Source organism: Phoca vitulina, unplaced genomic scaffold, assembly GCF_004348235.1.
Source record: "Phoca vitulina isolate PV1807 unplaced genomic scaffold, GSC_HSeal_1.0 scaffold2, whole genome shotgun sequence".
NCBI classification, from domain to species: Eukaryota; Metazoa; Chordata; class Mammalia; order Carnivora; family Phocidae; genus Phoca; species Phoca vitulina.
In genome coordinates this window covers 44620590-44635270 of record NW_022589705.1, presented here as the reverse complement: position 1 = coordinate 44635270, position 14681 = coordinate 44620590, and the positions used below count along the sequence as shown (strand labels likewise).

Genomic DNA, 14681 nt, shown 5'->3' with positions numbered 1-14681 from the left:
CCCTTGAGGGGATTCTGATGCATGCTAAAGTTTGAGAACAACTATCTAGATTCAGCTTTCAGCTATCAGCTACCGTCTCAAACCCTAATCTATTGTGCCTGTATCAGAATTACCTGAAATGCTGCTTTAGAGAGGAAGTTTAAAATGAAGCTGCTTTAGAGAGGAAGTTTACCATAGTGGTTGGTTGCTTTGGCTCTGGAGCCAGACCTTCTGGGTTCAAACTCTGGCTCTTTGATTTGCTATTGGGTCACAGAGCCTTAGATCCCTCCTCATAAAATGGAAATCATAATAATAATGCCTACCTCATAAGAATGTTGTGAGGATTAAATGTATTAATAAATAGAAAGTGCTACATATTCAACAAATGTTTTCAAAAAAAGTTTGATAAAGTAAAAAAAATTATTGACTTAGTTAATTTGCATTTCTGGGATTTGGATTCAAGAACTATGTTTACTGTTTTTACAACTTAATTCTCTCTTCTCTCTTCTATCCACCCAGATCACTGCAGCTTCCTCCTCTAAATTAAAAGTCATAGTACACCTACAAAGTAGACGAGCATTTTCTGAATTATATTTCTCAAAACAATTATTACTTGGGATTTTTTTTTTTTTTTTTTTTAAAGATTTTATTTATTTATTTAACAGAGAGAGAGATAGCGAGAGCAGGAACACAAGCAGGGGGAGTGGGAGAAGGAGAAGCAGGCTTCCCGCAGAGCAGGGAGCCCGATGTGGGACTCGATCCCAGGACCCTGGGATCATGACCTGAGCCGAAGGCAGACGCTTAACGACTGAGCCACCCAGGCGCCCATTACTTGGGATTTTAATAAGTATGACACAAAGATAAGTTTCATGGACAGATAAGTTTTGGGAACTTTGTATACAAGTTAGAGAACATTCTAACTTGTGATATTTTTCCATTTCTTACATCAGTTTCTTATTTATCTTTTGTATCATCATTTAACTTGTCCATTATTTTGCCTTTTCTTACCAACTAGAATATAGGCTCCTTAAGTCTGGGATCATGTCTTGAGTATGTTTAATCTCCTTCATTGTGTGCACCTGAGCAGTATGGCAGAGGGGAATGTTTGCAAGCTTGGAACTAGACAGATTTCAATCCTGGCTTCTCCACTCCTTAACTAATGAACCATGAACATGTCACTTCACATCTCAGAATTGCAGTTTTCTCATCTGAAAAATGGAAAAAATAATTCACCTCAGAGGTTGTTGTGAGACTTAGTGGTGGATAGCTTTCAATAAATTATAATAGTCATGAATAGCAATAATTAAAAAGACATTTATTTATTGTTGTTTATGTTCATTTGTGTGAGGATTAGTAATATAACATGAATAAACATCCAGTGTTTAAAAAGAAAAATGTTTTATATTGATTTTCAAATATAATAATATACTGTCTTAGTCTGCTCATAATTAAATACCACAGACTAGGCAGCTTAAAAAACACAAATTTGTGTATCACATTTCTGGGGGCTGGGAAGTCCAAGATCAAGGTGGTGGCAAGTAGATTTCATTCTGAGGACTCCTCTTTCGGCTTACAAGCAGCTACCATCTTTGAATGTGCTCACATAATCTTTTCTTTGTGTATACAGAGAGAGAGACAGACAGACAGACTAGTTCTCTAGTGTCTCTTCTTATAAGGGCACTGATCCCATTATGAAGGCCCCATCCTCAATGGCTTCATCTAACCCTAATTACCTCCCAAAGGCCCATATCCAAATACTATCACACTGGAGGTTAAGGTTTTAACATATGAATTGGGAGAGGGGACACAAACATTTAGTCCGTGACATACATATTTTAAACTTACAAAATATACTCTCAAGAAAAGCACTGTTTGAAATTGTTTCTGAGCTTTTTGGCAGAGTCCTCAAGAATAAGCCTTTAGAATCATAGTATTTGGTTGTAATGTCTAAAGACCTAGAGAGAGAAATTTAAAACACAAAAGAAAAAGATTGTAATGTATTTCCCAAAGTGATAGAGTGATCCTTATAGAAAAAGTAAAGTTATTGAGAAAGGTACAGAGAAATGATCAAATGAAACTTCACTGATTGTATAAGATTTCAGTTAAGGTACAAAACCAGCAATGATTTCCATTTAAAAGCCATTGTCTTCTACTGCCTATTTTCTCCTTCACTCCCTGCCTTGATAATTTAGGACTGTGACCATTTATGAGTTGTGGCCAAATTATAAATGCAGCATAAATTAAATGTTTCTATATTTTGGTTGGTTAAAAAATCTTTCAGTATCCTATCTTGAAGCATTTAGAATCTTTTTTCAGTGTTCTTTTGCAATGAGCAAAGCTTTTTTTACTCATAGGTTGTAGAAATGTTCACTTAAAAAAAATACTTCTGAATAGAATTTTACATTTGGGTGGTGCTTTTCTCCTATAATAAAAAAAAAATTACAGATATTCTTTTCAATCAACCTAATTAACTTCCTAAAGAATCCAAAGGAAGGGAAAGATCAGTGATTACTTTGGAAGAATGGGAAAATTGGGTCAAATGAAAAGTATATTGTCTTGACAATGATGGTAACTCTGTTCAAAATCAGTCAACATAGATGTTTCATGGGTAAAAGCTCTAAATGATTGACTATTCCCAACAAATGCTGTTTCCACCATGATTTGACTGAATTCACCTTAGACTATGGGATTTAGTACAAAAACTGGGTGAGTTTCATTGAGTAAACGTTACAGAAAAGAATTAGTTTCAATTTTGTTAATTCCTTGCATTGTTTAGAAGCAGCACAAGTGACTTACCTAATATTAATGACAAAATTAAGGATAGAGTCTAAAACTTGATTCTTTGCCTACATTAAATGAAATTTATTTTACAATATCTGAAAATAAGGATAATAGCAAAAGTTGCTTAGCATTCATTATGGGCCCATTCTAAGTGTTTTACCTGTATTTAGCCCTTGTAACACATGGTTAACTACTGTTATAACCCTCTTGTGATGGTTGATGAAACTAAGGTACAGGGTAATTAAGTAACTTGACAAGGATATTGCTGCTAGTAATTGTTCCAGTCCAGACTCCAATCCCAGCTGGCTGGCTGCAGTTTGGTCTCTTAACTCCAGGGATATCCTGATGCTTTCAGGCAGTAGCTATTTAAGCAACTTGCCTTTTCCAAACAAGTTTTATATATCTCTCTTTAGTTATTACAGACATACCTCATTTTATTGTATTTCACAGATACTGAGTTCTTTTTACAAATTGAAGGTTTGTGGTAACCTTGCACTGAGCAACATTATCAGTGCCATTTTTCCAACAGCATTTGCTCACTTCATGTCTCTATGTCTCATTTTGGTAATTCTCACAATAATTCAAACTTTTTCGTCATTATTATATTTGTTACGGTGATCTGTGATCAGTGATCTTTGACGTTACTACTGTAATTGTTTAGGGGCACCATGAACTGCACCTATGCAAGACAGCAAATTTATCTGTAAATGTCATTTTTGTTCAAACTGGTCTACCAACCAGCTGTTCCCCCATTTTCCTCCCTCTCCTCGGCCTTCCTTATTTGCCAAGACACAACAATATTGAAATTAGGCCAAATATTAACCCTACAGCAGTCTCTAAGTGTTCAAGTGAAAGAAAGAATTACACATGTCACACTTTAAATCAAAAGCTAGAAATGATTTAGTTTAGTGAGGAAGACAAGTCAAAATCCAAGATAGGCCAAAAGCAAGGCCTCTTGTGCTGAACAGCCAAGTTGTGAATGCCAATGAAAAGTTCTTTGAGGAAATTACAACTGCTACTCCAGTGAACACATGAATGATAGGAACACAAAACGGTCTTATAGCTGATATGGAAAAAGTTTTCATGGTCTGGTTAGATCAAACCAGCCCCAATATTCCCTTCCCCAACAATGCCTAATCCAGAGCAAAAATCTCTTCAATTCTTTGTAGGTTGAGAGAGGTGAGGAAGGTACAGAAGAAAAGTTGGAAGCTAGCAGAGTTGGTACATGAGGTTTAAGGAAAGAAGCTGTTTCCATAACATAAAAGTGCAAAGTAAAGCAGCAAGTGCTGATTTAGAAGCTACAGTAAGTTATCCAGAAAATCTAACTATAATAATGAAGGCGGCTACACTAAACAATAGATTTTCAATATAGATGAAACAGCCTTCTCTTGGATGAAGATGCCACCTAGGACTTTCACAGCTAGAGAAGAGAAGTTAATGTGTGGCTTCAAAGTTTCAAAGGACAGGCTGACTTTCTTGTTAGGAGCTAATGCAGCTGGTGATTTATTTATTTTTTTTTTAAAGATTTATTTATTTATTTGAGAGAGAGAGAGAGCACAAGTGTGCATGCACAGGCACACACATACACAGAGTCAGGGGAGGAACAGAGGGAGAGGGAGAGAAGCAGACGCCCTGCTGAGTGTGGAACCCAAGGCAGAGCTCAATCCCACAACCCCAAGATCATGACCTGCGCTGAAATCAAGAGTTGGATGCTTACTGACTGAGCCACCCAGGCACCCCTAGCTGGTGATTTTTAAGTGGAAGCCAGTGCTCATTTACCATTCCAAAAATCTTAGGACCCTTAAGAGTTTTGCTAAATCTCCTCTGCCTGTGCTCTATAAATGGATGAGAGCACATCTATTTACAAAAAGATCTACTGAATATTTTAAGCCCACTTTAGAGACCTACTGCTTAGGAAAAAAGATTCCTTTCAAAATATTAGTGCTCATTCATTGGCAATGCGCCCTTTCACCCAAGAGCTCTGATGGAGATGTACAATGAAATTGATCTGTTTTCATGCCTGCTAACACAATATCATTCTGTAGCCCATAGATCCAAGAGTCATTTTCACTTTTAAGTCTTATTATTTAAGAAATACAATTTGTAAGGCTATACTTGCTATAGATAGTTATGCCTCTGATAGATCTGGGAAAAGTAAATTGAAAGCCTCCTGGAAAGGATTCATCATTCTAGATGTCACTAAGAACATTTGTAATACATGGGAAGAAGTCAAAATATTAAGATTAACATGAGCTTGGGAGAAGTTGATTGCAACCCTCATGGATGACTTTTAGGGGTTCAAGAATTCGGTGGAGAAGTAACTGCAGATGTGGTAGAAATTGCAAGAGAATTAGAATTAGAGTGGAGCCTGAAGATATGATGGAAGTGCTGCATCTCATGATAAAACATCCAGTAGATGAGGAGTTGCCTCTTACGAATGAGCAAAGAGACTGGTTTCTTGAGATGGAATCTACTCTTGGTGAAGATGTTGTGAAGATTGTTGAAATGACAACAAAGGATATTACATAAACTTAATTGATGAAGCAGCAGCAGGGGTTGAGAGGACTGACTCCAATTTTGAAAGAAGTTCTACTGTATGTAAAATGCTAACAAACAGCATCACATGTTACAGAAAAATGGTTCGTGAAGGGAAGAGTAAACTGATATGGCAAACTTCATTGTAGTCTTATTTTAAGAAAGTTTACAAAAACCTTCAGCAACCACCACCCTGATCAGTCAGCTGCCATCAACATCAAGCCAAGACCCTCCACAGCAAAAGGATTATGACTCACTGAAAGCTCAGACGATGGTTAGTATTTTATAGCAAAAAAAAAAAAAAAAATTTAGAATATGTACATTTTTAGACATAATGCTATTGTACACTTAATATTACACTGTAGTATAGTATAAACATAACTTTTACATGCACCAAATATTATAGGAAAACCAAAATATTCATTTGACTCACCTTATTGTGACATTCATTTTGTTTTGGTGGTCTGGAACCAAACCCACAATATCTCCAACTTATGCCTATATATCCCTTTCTACTAAACCTTTGCAAATACAATTAAATTCTACACATCATCTTAAATTTGTCTAGCTTCAATGCCTTACTAATCAATTGCAGGTAGTTTTACATTTTGTCTACTAGAGGGTTTTGTTTATATGAAACAATGCATTTTAAAAAGGGAATATCACAGGATAACTTTTACATATTTCAGAAATATTATTCAAGATTTTTTTTCAGGGTACTCTCCACCTTGAAACAGGTCATTTTATTGAAGTGTCATATATATACCAGGGACTTAACATACATTTAATCCTCTTTGAAACTCTCAGTATTAGGCATTATCAACCAATTTTACAGATGAGAAAACAGGGATTAATCATAGAAGTCACTCAGCTATTAAGTGGTCACACTAGAATTAGAACCCAAGCCTGTCTGAATATTTTCCACTGAATTACATTATTTCTATTGAATTAAAACTGAACAAAGAAAATGAAGCCCAAAGCCATTTATTTTTATGTTTGTTAGCATCTACGTTAATAGAACATTTAATAGTATCTAATGGTTTCTAATAGTTATGAATGATGTTAAAGTGAAATTACAGATTATCCATGTAATATATTCACCATCTCTCTTACTGATTAGCTAGGTAATTGAGGGTTAATGATACAGTAATATCTTCCCAGCCAAAACTAATTCATGAAGACCAAACTAGAGAAAAATGTAGAGACTATTTTTAGAAAATTAAGTCAATACTATTATTTTTGTTTAATTTCAAGCATTACAACCCTCAGTAGCCTACTTTAGTAGTAGTTCTAACGTGTGAACTAAGGCAAAGCTTTACTGAGCACAACTCTTGTAATATTTAATATAGATTTTAGCTTTTATGAGCGTGTCATTTTGTGTGTGTGTGTTTAAATGATACTCTTGAAATATTTGCAGGGACTTTATTTAAATCCTTACAACTAACTCAGTGTGTGGTCCTACGACCAGCAGCATTTACATCACCTATGAACTTGTTATAAATGCAGGATCTAGGCCCACCCCAACCACTGACTCTGAGTTTGCATTTTAATAAGTTCTCTTGGTGATTCGTAGGCACTCTGAAGTTTGGGAAGCACTGCTTTAAAGTATTTTACACTTTCTTTGCAGTTTGTTTTTCCTTTTAATGTGTTCAATTATAGACTACAGATAACAATTCTAAAAATAAAGGGAGGAAATTTTGGTCTATCTTTTTTTTTGCAAAAAGTATAATGAACGTATTTTTATTAAGCTATAACTGACATAACATTATATTAGTTTCAGATGTACAACATAATGATTCAATATTTGTATATATTATGAAATGATGACTATAGTAAGTCTAGTAGCATTCATCACCATACATAGTTACAGAAAAATTTTTTGCTTGTGATGAGAACTTCTAAGATCTATTCTCTTAACAACTTTAAAATATGCAATACATACAGTATTGTTAACTATAGTCACCATGCAGGACATTATATCCACATGGCTTATTTATTTTGTAACTGGAAGTCTGTACCTTTTGACCACATTCACCCATTTCTCCCATCCCCTATCCCCACTTCTGGCAAGTGCCAGTTGGTTCTCTATATCTATGAGCTGTTTCGTTTTGTTTTAGGTTCCACATACAAGTGAGATCATACAGTATTTGTCTTTCTCTGGTGACCAATTTCACTTATTTTGCTCTATCTTTTGAAAGCCAGTGATAATCTGAGTAAATGTGATATAACTGTTTTCGTCAAGGAGGATCCTGTATTAAAATACCTTAAGTGATTCCTAACAAGATTGCCATCAACAAAGTCAGCTGGAATGTTATGAGTTTAAATCTTTTGAATTTCAGAGATCATTGAAGAGTGTGTATTTTGCATCTAATATCTTTCCCTATAACCCAGAGATGTAAAATTCTTCCAGACTATAAACTATTAATTCAGTACAGCCCATAGTGCAGTCAAAATGTTGTCTTTTTCAATGCAGGAAGTTCTCACTTTGCACAGGGGTGGAGGACTGTGAAAACAACCATTCAAGCTGAAACCATGCAACAGTCTTAATAATCAGTGAGGGAGGGGCGCCTGGGTGGCTCAGTCGGTTAAGTGTCCGCCACGGAGCCCCCCCACGGGTTGGGAGCCTGCTTCCCCCCTCCCCCTCCTTCTGCTACTCCCCCTGCTTGTGCTCTCTCTCTGTCAAATAAATAAATATTACAATCTTTAAAAAAATAATCAATGAGGGAAAACTATGATAGTTCTGCCTGAAGGTCTTTAAAACCTTTTTTAAAACATTAAATACTATTATGGTTGTTTATAAATGTATAGGGAAATGGAAAAATAGTAAAACTATTATTCATCTAGTTCACTGTCTTTGTAAACAGTAGGAACATTAAGAATTAAAGTGGGCTTTTTGTAAAAAAAAAAGTTATCAAGATTAGTTTGAACAGTACTTGCCTTCTTTTCATCATGGTAAATCATAATTCAGAGTGAACGGTTTTCCTATGCATCAGTGAATTATACTCTGGTTTATCTTCAGATCGTATAAATCTTTCGCCTTTTACTATGCATCAGTGAATTGTATTTTTAAGCTTAAATAGGCTTCCAAACTTCTATCCTTTGTGCTTTCAGTGTCATGAGACATTCCTGAGAGTCCCCCTTTTTTAAGATTTTATTTATTTATTTGACAGAGAGAGAGAGAGCACAAGTAGGGGAAGCGGCAGGCAGAGGGAGAGGGAGAAGCAGGCTCCCCACTGAGTCAGGAGCCCCATATGGGGCTCAATCCCACGTCCCTGGGATCATGACCTGAGGAGAAGGCAGACGCTTAACCGACTGAGCCACCCAGGGGTCTCCCTGAGAGCTCCTTTAATGTGAAGTTTATTACCAGTGTCACTTCCTCTAAGTCATCTTCATCCTTTGCATTACAACCACTTCCCTCATTTATGTCAATAAGCTTGCCGCTAAGTTCCTCTGGCAGCGTAGGGAGGGTCCCATGAAGAGTGGCAGGCAACATCCCCACAGTCAGCTATTTCTTCGGTAGCTCTAGTTATGTTTGTCCAGGCCCTGCAAAGTTGTTTGCACTGTGTGGTGTAAGGTTCTGTTGTAATGCACGCGTATCACTTGCTGTGACTTCCTGCCATGATGCTTGCAAATTTTCATTTGTATGCTTTATGTCATATTTCTTCCAAAACTCAGCTAAAGACATTGTATGATCTCCAGCTGTAGCATTGATAGCCTATTCAAAAGTCTGTGTAAGATAGGCTTTCAAAGTTGAAATAACTCCTTGGTCCATTGGCAGGGTTAATGAAGTTGTCCTTGGTGATAAAAATCAAGTTTTCACATTTTCATTTAAATCACCAAGAGAATTAGGGAGACCAAGAGCATTTTCCAACAGTAATAGTGCTATAAATATTAAATTATTATACCTATAATATCTCTCTACTGATTGACAAGAAGGCAAAACAACTGCATGATGTACTGTTTGTGGTTTGAACGGGATGACAGATGTTTAGGGACAAATCGCTGACAGCCTTAGAAAGAAGGAATGTGACAGTTGCTGATCATGATGCGCATCTGCTATTTACACTGTGATTTGTGGGCCCCAGAGTTAAGATTGAAATCTATGTTTTATGCAGTTACTCACAGTTAATATACAGAAGTTTGAGCGTCGGTGATGGGGGGATAATGTTATTTAATGAAACCATGATGACTGAAATGTGTTCATATCAGAACAATGCAAAGTAAGGGCTGCTTTACTGTGAGTCAAGATTAACCTCAAAACATGTTTTTATTTTAAAGAATGTTTTTATAAAAGAAGGAAAAATGAGAAACCTCCATTATATTTGAACTGTTTAAGTCTTTGACTTCTACCTCTGAACATACATCTGAAATTTTTATTTTTAAAAGTCTCCAGTACTTTTATGACCACATGCTGAGTACATTACCCTAAACCATTGACAGATGGTTTATTCAATTCTACCAAATTTATTAAGTACATTATATACGTAAGGCACTGGGCTAGACATTTTTTTTAGAAACAAACTGTTACTGGGTTTCACACATACATTGATTCCTGCCCCCACCAACACACCACACACACACACACACACACGCACACGCACACGTGCACACACAGCCATACGTACCTGGCACCCTGCGACATAACCACCCCTGCATATGGGGGCCTCAAAGGATTTAGAAATGAATTTATCAGGGTTCACTAATACAAAGAGAATATATTTCCTGAGCATGTATTTTATGGCAGGTCCTGGGCTAAATTCTTAACAGTATTTCATAAAATACTCAGAGCAACTGGATGCTGTCAGAATTATTAGTATCCTCTTTGCAAATGTAAAGAAACTAAGGCTCAGAGAAAAAGTTATATGCCTTGTCTGTGTAAAAGGAGAATTGTTCACTAAAGCAGCATTTGCTTATGAGATATTATTCAAAGCTGAATGCCGTGTTTCACTGCATCTGGTTCTAACCAGTTGAAGCTGGTAAGGACCATGAACCATGAGTTACCTTAGTCAGAGTCAGACTCGACCTACCAAATTATTCTTTCCTGACCCGTGGTTAATGGGACTTGATTTACTTAAGTGTACACAGACTTGTGAATTCATTCCACCCTCTCCATAATGCACATGTTTAATCTTTAATGGGCATATTCCACTGTGACCACCCCCTCTTGGCACTGACTCTTCCCCGTCGGAGCACTACTCAGTGAATTTCTTCCCTGGTATGTTCCTTTGCCTGGTAGGTAAATAAAATCAGCTTTGGTTTTTGAGCTGTAGTCGTTGTTTTATTGTTTGATACCCAAGATAACACATCTATCTAGTAAGTGACAGAGCTGAGGCACAAATCCATTCTAATTGACTTAAAACCTATATGCTTAATTTCTGTGTTTACCCATTAACTAAATGATGGCAGTAAATTGCATTCCAGCCAACTAGTTCCAAGACGTAAAGAAAGGAAGCTGATGCTACAGCTCTAACTCCCACTAACTCTAATTCATTCTTCCCTTTACAACAGCAAGATCCTCACACTTGGGGGTTCCTTCCTATTACAGTAATAATGATGATGTGAATGGTAATAACAGTGTAATAATATTAACAACAACATCAATGACAACTTAACTACAGATAGTACTCCCTCAGTGACAGGCCGTCTTTCTTTCCCAGCTACCTCAAACCAGATATTGAAATGTCTTGTACCCTGGTGAAAACATGAATGTGCATTTATACAATTTCTGGTTGTAAGTCTGGGTTAAAACTGGCTATACATGGAGTAGTAAGGATTGTGACAAACTACAGAACTGTGTTCATGAGAAGGCAGCGCCCATTACTCCGTTTCTGTTGCTCATCATGGAAGAATCACAGCCCGGGATTGCCAGATTTCCCTCTTTCAAGAGGCACCAAAAGCCTAGGTCATTATGTAGAGTTTACCACGCTTTAAAATACTATGTAGGGGTGCCCGGGTGGTTCAGTCAGTTAAGCATCTGACCCTTGGTTTCGGCTCAGGTCATGATCTCGGGGTCGTGAGATTGAGCCCCGCATCAGGCTCTGCACTCAGTGGAGAGTCTACTTGAGATTCGCTCCATCTGTTCCTCCCCACTGCTCTCTCTCCCTCTAAAATGAATAAATCAGTCTTTAAAAAAACAAAATAAAATAAAATAAAATACTATGTAAACCAAACCAAACATTTCTGCAGGCTGAAATGAGCCCTGTCCGTAGCCTCTGCTACAGACGCCCTAAGAGGCAAGAAAATACAGAGGAGGCATACTGTGTGCAACTTTCCTACTTTGTGTGGCCTTGGGCAAGTTATTTAGCCTCTGAAGGCCTTGATTTCCTTATCTGTAAAATGGGTTTAAAAATAATAACTATCTTATAGAGTTGTCATAAGGTAAAGATTAGTTATTTCTATCTTTAAATGCTTAGTAAAATACCTAAACTGTAATGATTTGTTGTTAATGCTTTGCCCCCTTTATCTTCCCTTTTGTGGACCTGCCCTCCACATACCTCTGCCATGCCAGTTATATGCGTCCATTCCAAAGATATGCATTATGAACATCAGGCTATAAATGGCACTTTAGTTGTATAAAAACAAACAAAACCTTGTGTCATTTTCAATGGCTTAGTTAAATGGCAGGGGAATTTAGAAAGGGAAAAAATAAGCCATATTTATTTTACTAAATTGAACCACTCATTAAATGGTATTGAACCACTTGGCTGAACTGATAAAATAATTTATATGATACTGTTGTCACTAGATGAATAAAGTTTTTTGTTCAGTGAACTTGGATATGTGGCTTTTTAAAAGCTCTTTCTCCATTTTGCCTTTTAATATGTCTAACTAATGTATTTAACTTTTCAGTTTATCTTTATTGGAAGAATTTGACTGCAGCTGTAATGAACTGGAGTCTCTACCTTCTACTATTGGCTACCTTCATAGTCTTCGAACATTAGCAGTCGATGAGAATTTCCTTCCAGAATTACCCCGAGAAGTGAGGAATAAACTTGTTTCTGTTAATTAACTTTTAATGAATATGTTTTGGGATTAAGTCTTAACAGGTGCAATGGCAACATAGATTCGTGAGTTGAGCTGTCAATGTATATAGGAAACATCTACATATGTATGTGTTAATTATTCTTTTTTAAATAATAAGTGATAAGTTCTTTGACCCAGAAAATCCATTTTACTTAAACATTACTTGCAAAGAAAAGTAATAAAATATTGTAAGTTAATCAATGCTAAGGAATATAATTTTAAATAATTTAATTTAAATATTTTGCTTTTATGAACAATAATAAGTAACATTCTGGGATAATTACATTTCCATTTCTGAAGTGAAAGATTTTTAATGTAAATAGCTTTTTTTAAAGTATCATGTGGTGTCATAATATTATTTTTATTTTAGAATTCACCAAAAGGTTCTGTTAGTTTTTATTTCTAAGTGGAATTTTTATTTATTGTCAAGAAAAAAATGTGAAGTATATTTTCAATTTAGCATTTTCTACTAAACATTTCCACAATGAAGGAACAATAGTCAATATGTCATTATTTTAGAGCCAAAAGTTATGAATAAACATGACAAGTATCATTGTAACACGAAATAAAACTAACTTGGCTATGGAAATGTCAACAATATTTTATCTTTTGTGTTTGAGTGATCTATTAGAAACATAAATATATTAGTACTTACTTGGATGGACTGTAAAAACAATGTTATTTATGAAAACAATGAAGCTAATGAGCATTCTAATAATAAAATTATAAAGAAAATTCTTCCTAATATGCAAAAGAATGTGAGATATATGTTGTCTTAACATCTAAAGGAATATATATATAATATATACACATATTTTAAAGAGAGATTATAAAAAATAAAGCAGTAGACATATTAAGAGAGTCTTAAAAGTGATAAGGAAATCTGTAAATTAAGTTATTTTAATATTAAAAATTAATATAAAAATAGTTTACTGTGTATTTCTTTACTTACTTTCTTTTGTTACCCATAGATTGGAAGCTGTAAGAATGTAACAGTAATGTCTCTACGTTCCAATAAACTGGAATTTCTTCCTGAAGAGATTGGACAGATGCAGAAGCTAAGAGTCTTAAATTTGAGTGACAACAGGTATTTCTGCAACATTTCACAATCACATATTAGTTATTTACTGAAAGCAAACTATTGTTTCTTGTTAATTATTTTAGAAACATTGTCTGTGTCTTATGAAGTATATAGAATGCAGATTAATGTTTTATTGAGAAAATGGCAGAAGCTAAATTATTTATAAACTGATATTTCTAAATTTTATTGTTTAATTAAATTCAGATCATATATTATGTTGTGTTTAAATTATATAAATTTATACACCCAAATTTATATACCAAAACCATCCTATATGCAGAAAGCATAATATTATGAAGACCTGAAAAAATTATAATAAAAAGCTACAAAATGTATTAATTAAAATCATGGATATAAGTATGTATGTATGTATGCATATATATATGTTTTCATGTACACATTTATGTCTCCAGTAAATTAACTGGGCAATGGGTGTGTTGTCAACACCACCAGAATCCTGGTAAGAATATTGCCAATTAGCTAATACTCAAAAGTCATAAAGTTTGTACATAATTGTAAGGACAACCAAATGGTTATTTAGTCATGTTCAGAGCAGGACAAAAAAAAAAAGAAAAGAAAGAAAGAAAAGGTAGGTGCTCTTCTTGTGACAAAGGTGTTATAGTGGTGGATAGGCAAAAAGAAAAAGCGAAACTGAATTCATCTTTTTTCCACAATTGTTCTCAAATAGGAAAGGATAAAAATAAATATTGACTGAAGAGAACTGCTAAGTAGACAAAGTGATTACAGAATAGAATGTATGAACTCTGTTTTCAATAAGTTTCAGTCAGACAAATGATAGAACAAGAAACTGAGAGACTGAACAAAACTGTCAAAGATGACTTTTATGGATCATTAAGAATATTCAGATCCGTAAGTTTCAAGATAAGTGTACGAGTTCTCGTTTGTTTAAGACAAATCATAATAATAATGTGGTTTTCAAAGACTATTCACTTAGTAATTCAATAATATTCCCACGTAAGAGAATAAAACATTTTATTAAAAGGTTTGGGATTTCGTTTTTAAAATCAAGATGACAAGGAAGCTTCACAGCTTGGTACAAGAGTAAGTCATATCAAACCAACCTCATCTCCTGTTTTGACTGAGTCACCAGACAGGAAAATGAGGGAAATGCGTTGAATGTTGCTAACTTTCAGCAAAACATTTTTCAAAATGTTCTAATTAATATTCTTATGAATAAGATTAAGAAATATGGTCATGGAGATATCATAAGAAGATGGATTCTCAGTAGATTCCATTACAATCCCCAACAGAACTAAACTCC

At 35.2% G+C, this 14681-nt stretch overlaps 1 protein-coding gene across 10 annotated transcripts in view; it reads left to right on the top strand.

The window, feature by feature from the left end:
* LRRC7 (leucine rich repeat containing 7) overlaps nt 1-14681 on the top strand; it is a 533169-nt gene that overhangs the window by 407603 nt on the left and 110885 nt on the right. For all 10 annotated transcript variants that reach the window (XM_032426318.1, XM_032426311.1, XM_032426345.1 and 7 more), the window contains 2 exons: nt 12145-12274; nt 13290-13405. In XM_032426318.1, coding sequence (XP_032282209.1) covers nt 12145-12274; nt 13290-13405 — 246 coding nt within the window. The remainder of the gene's footprint in view (nt 1-12144; nt 12275-13289; nt 13406-14681) is intronic.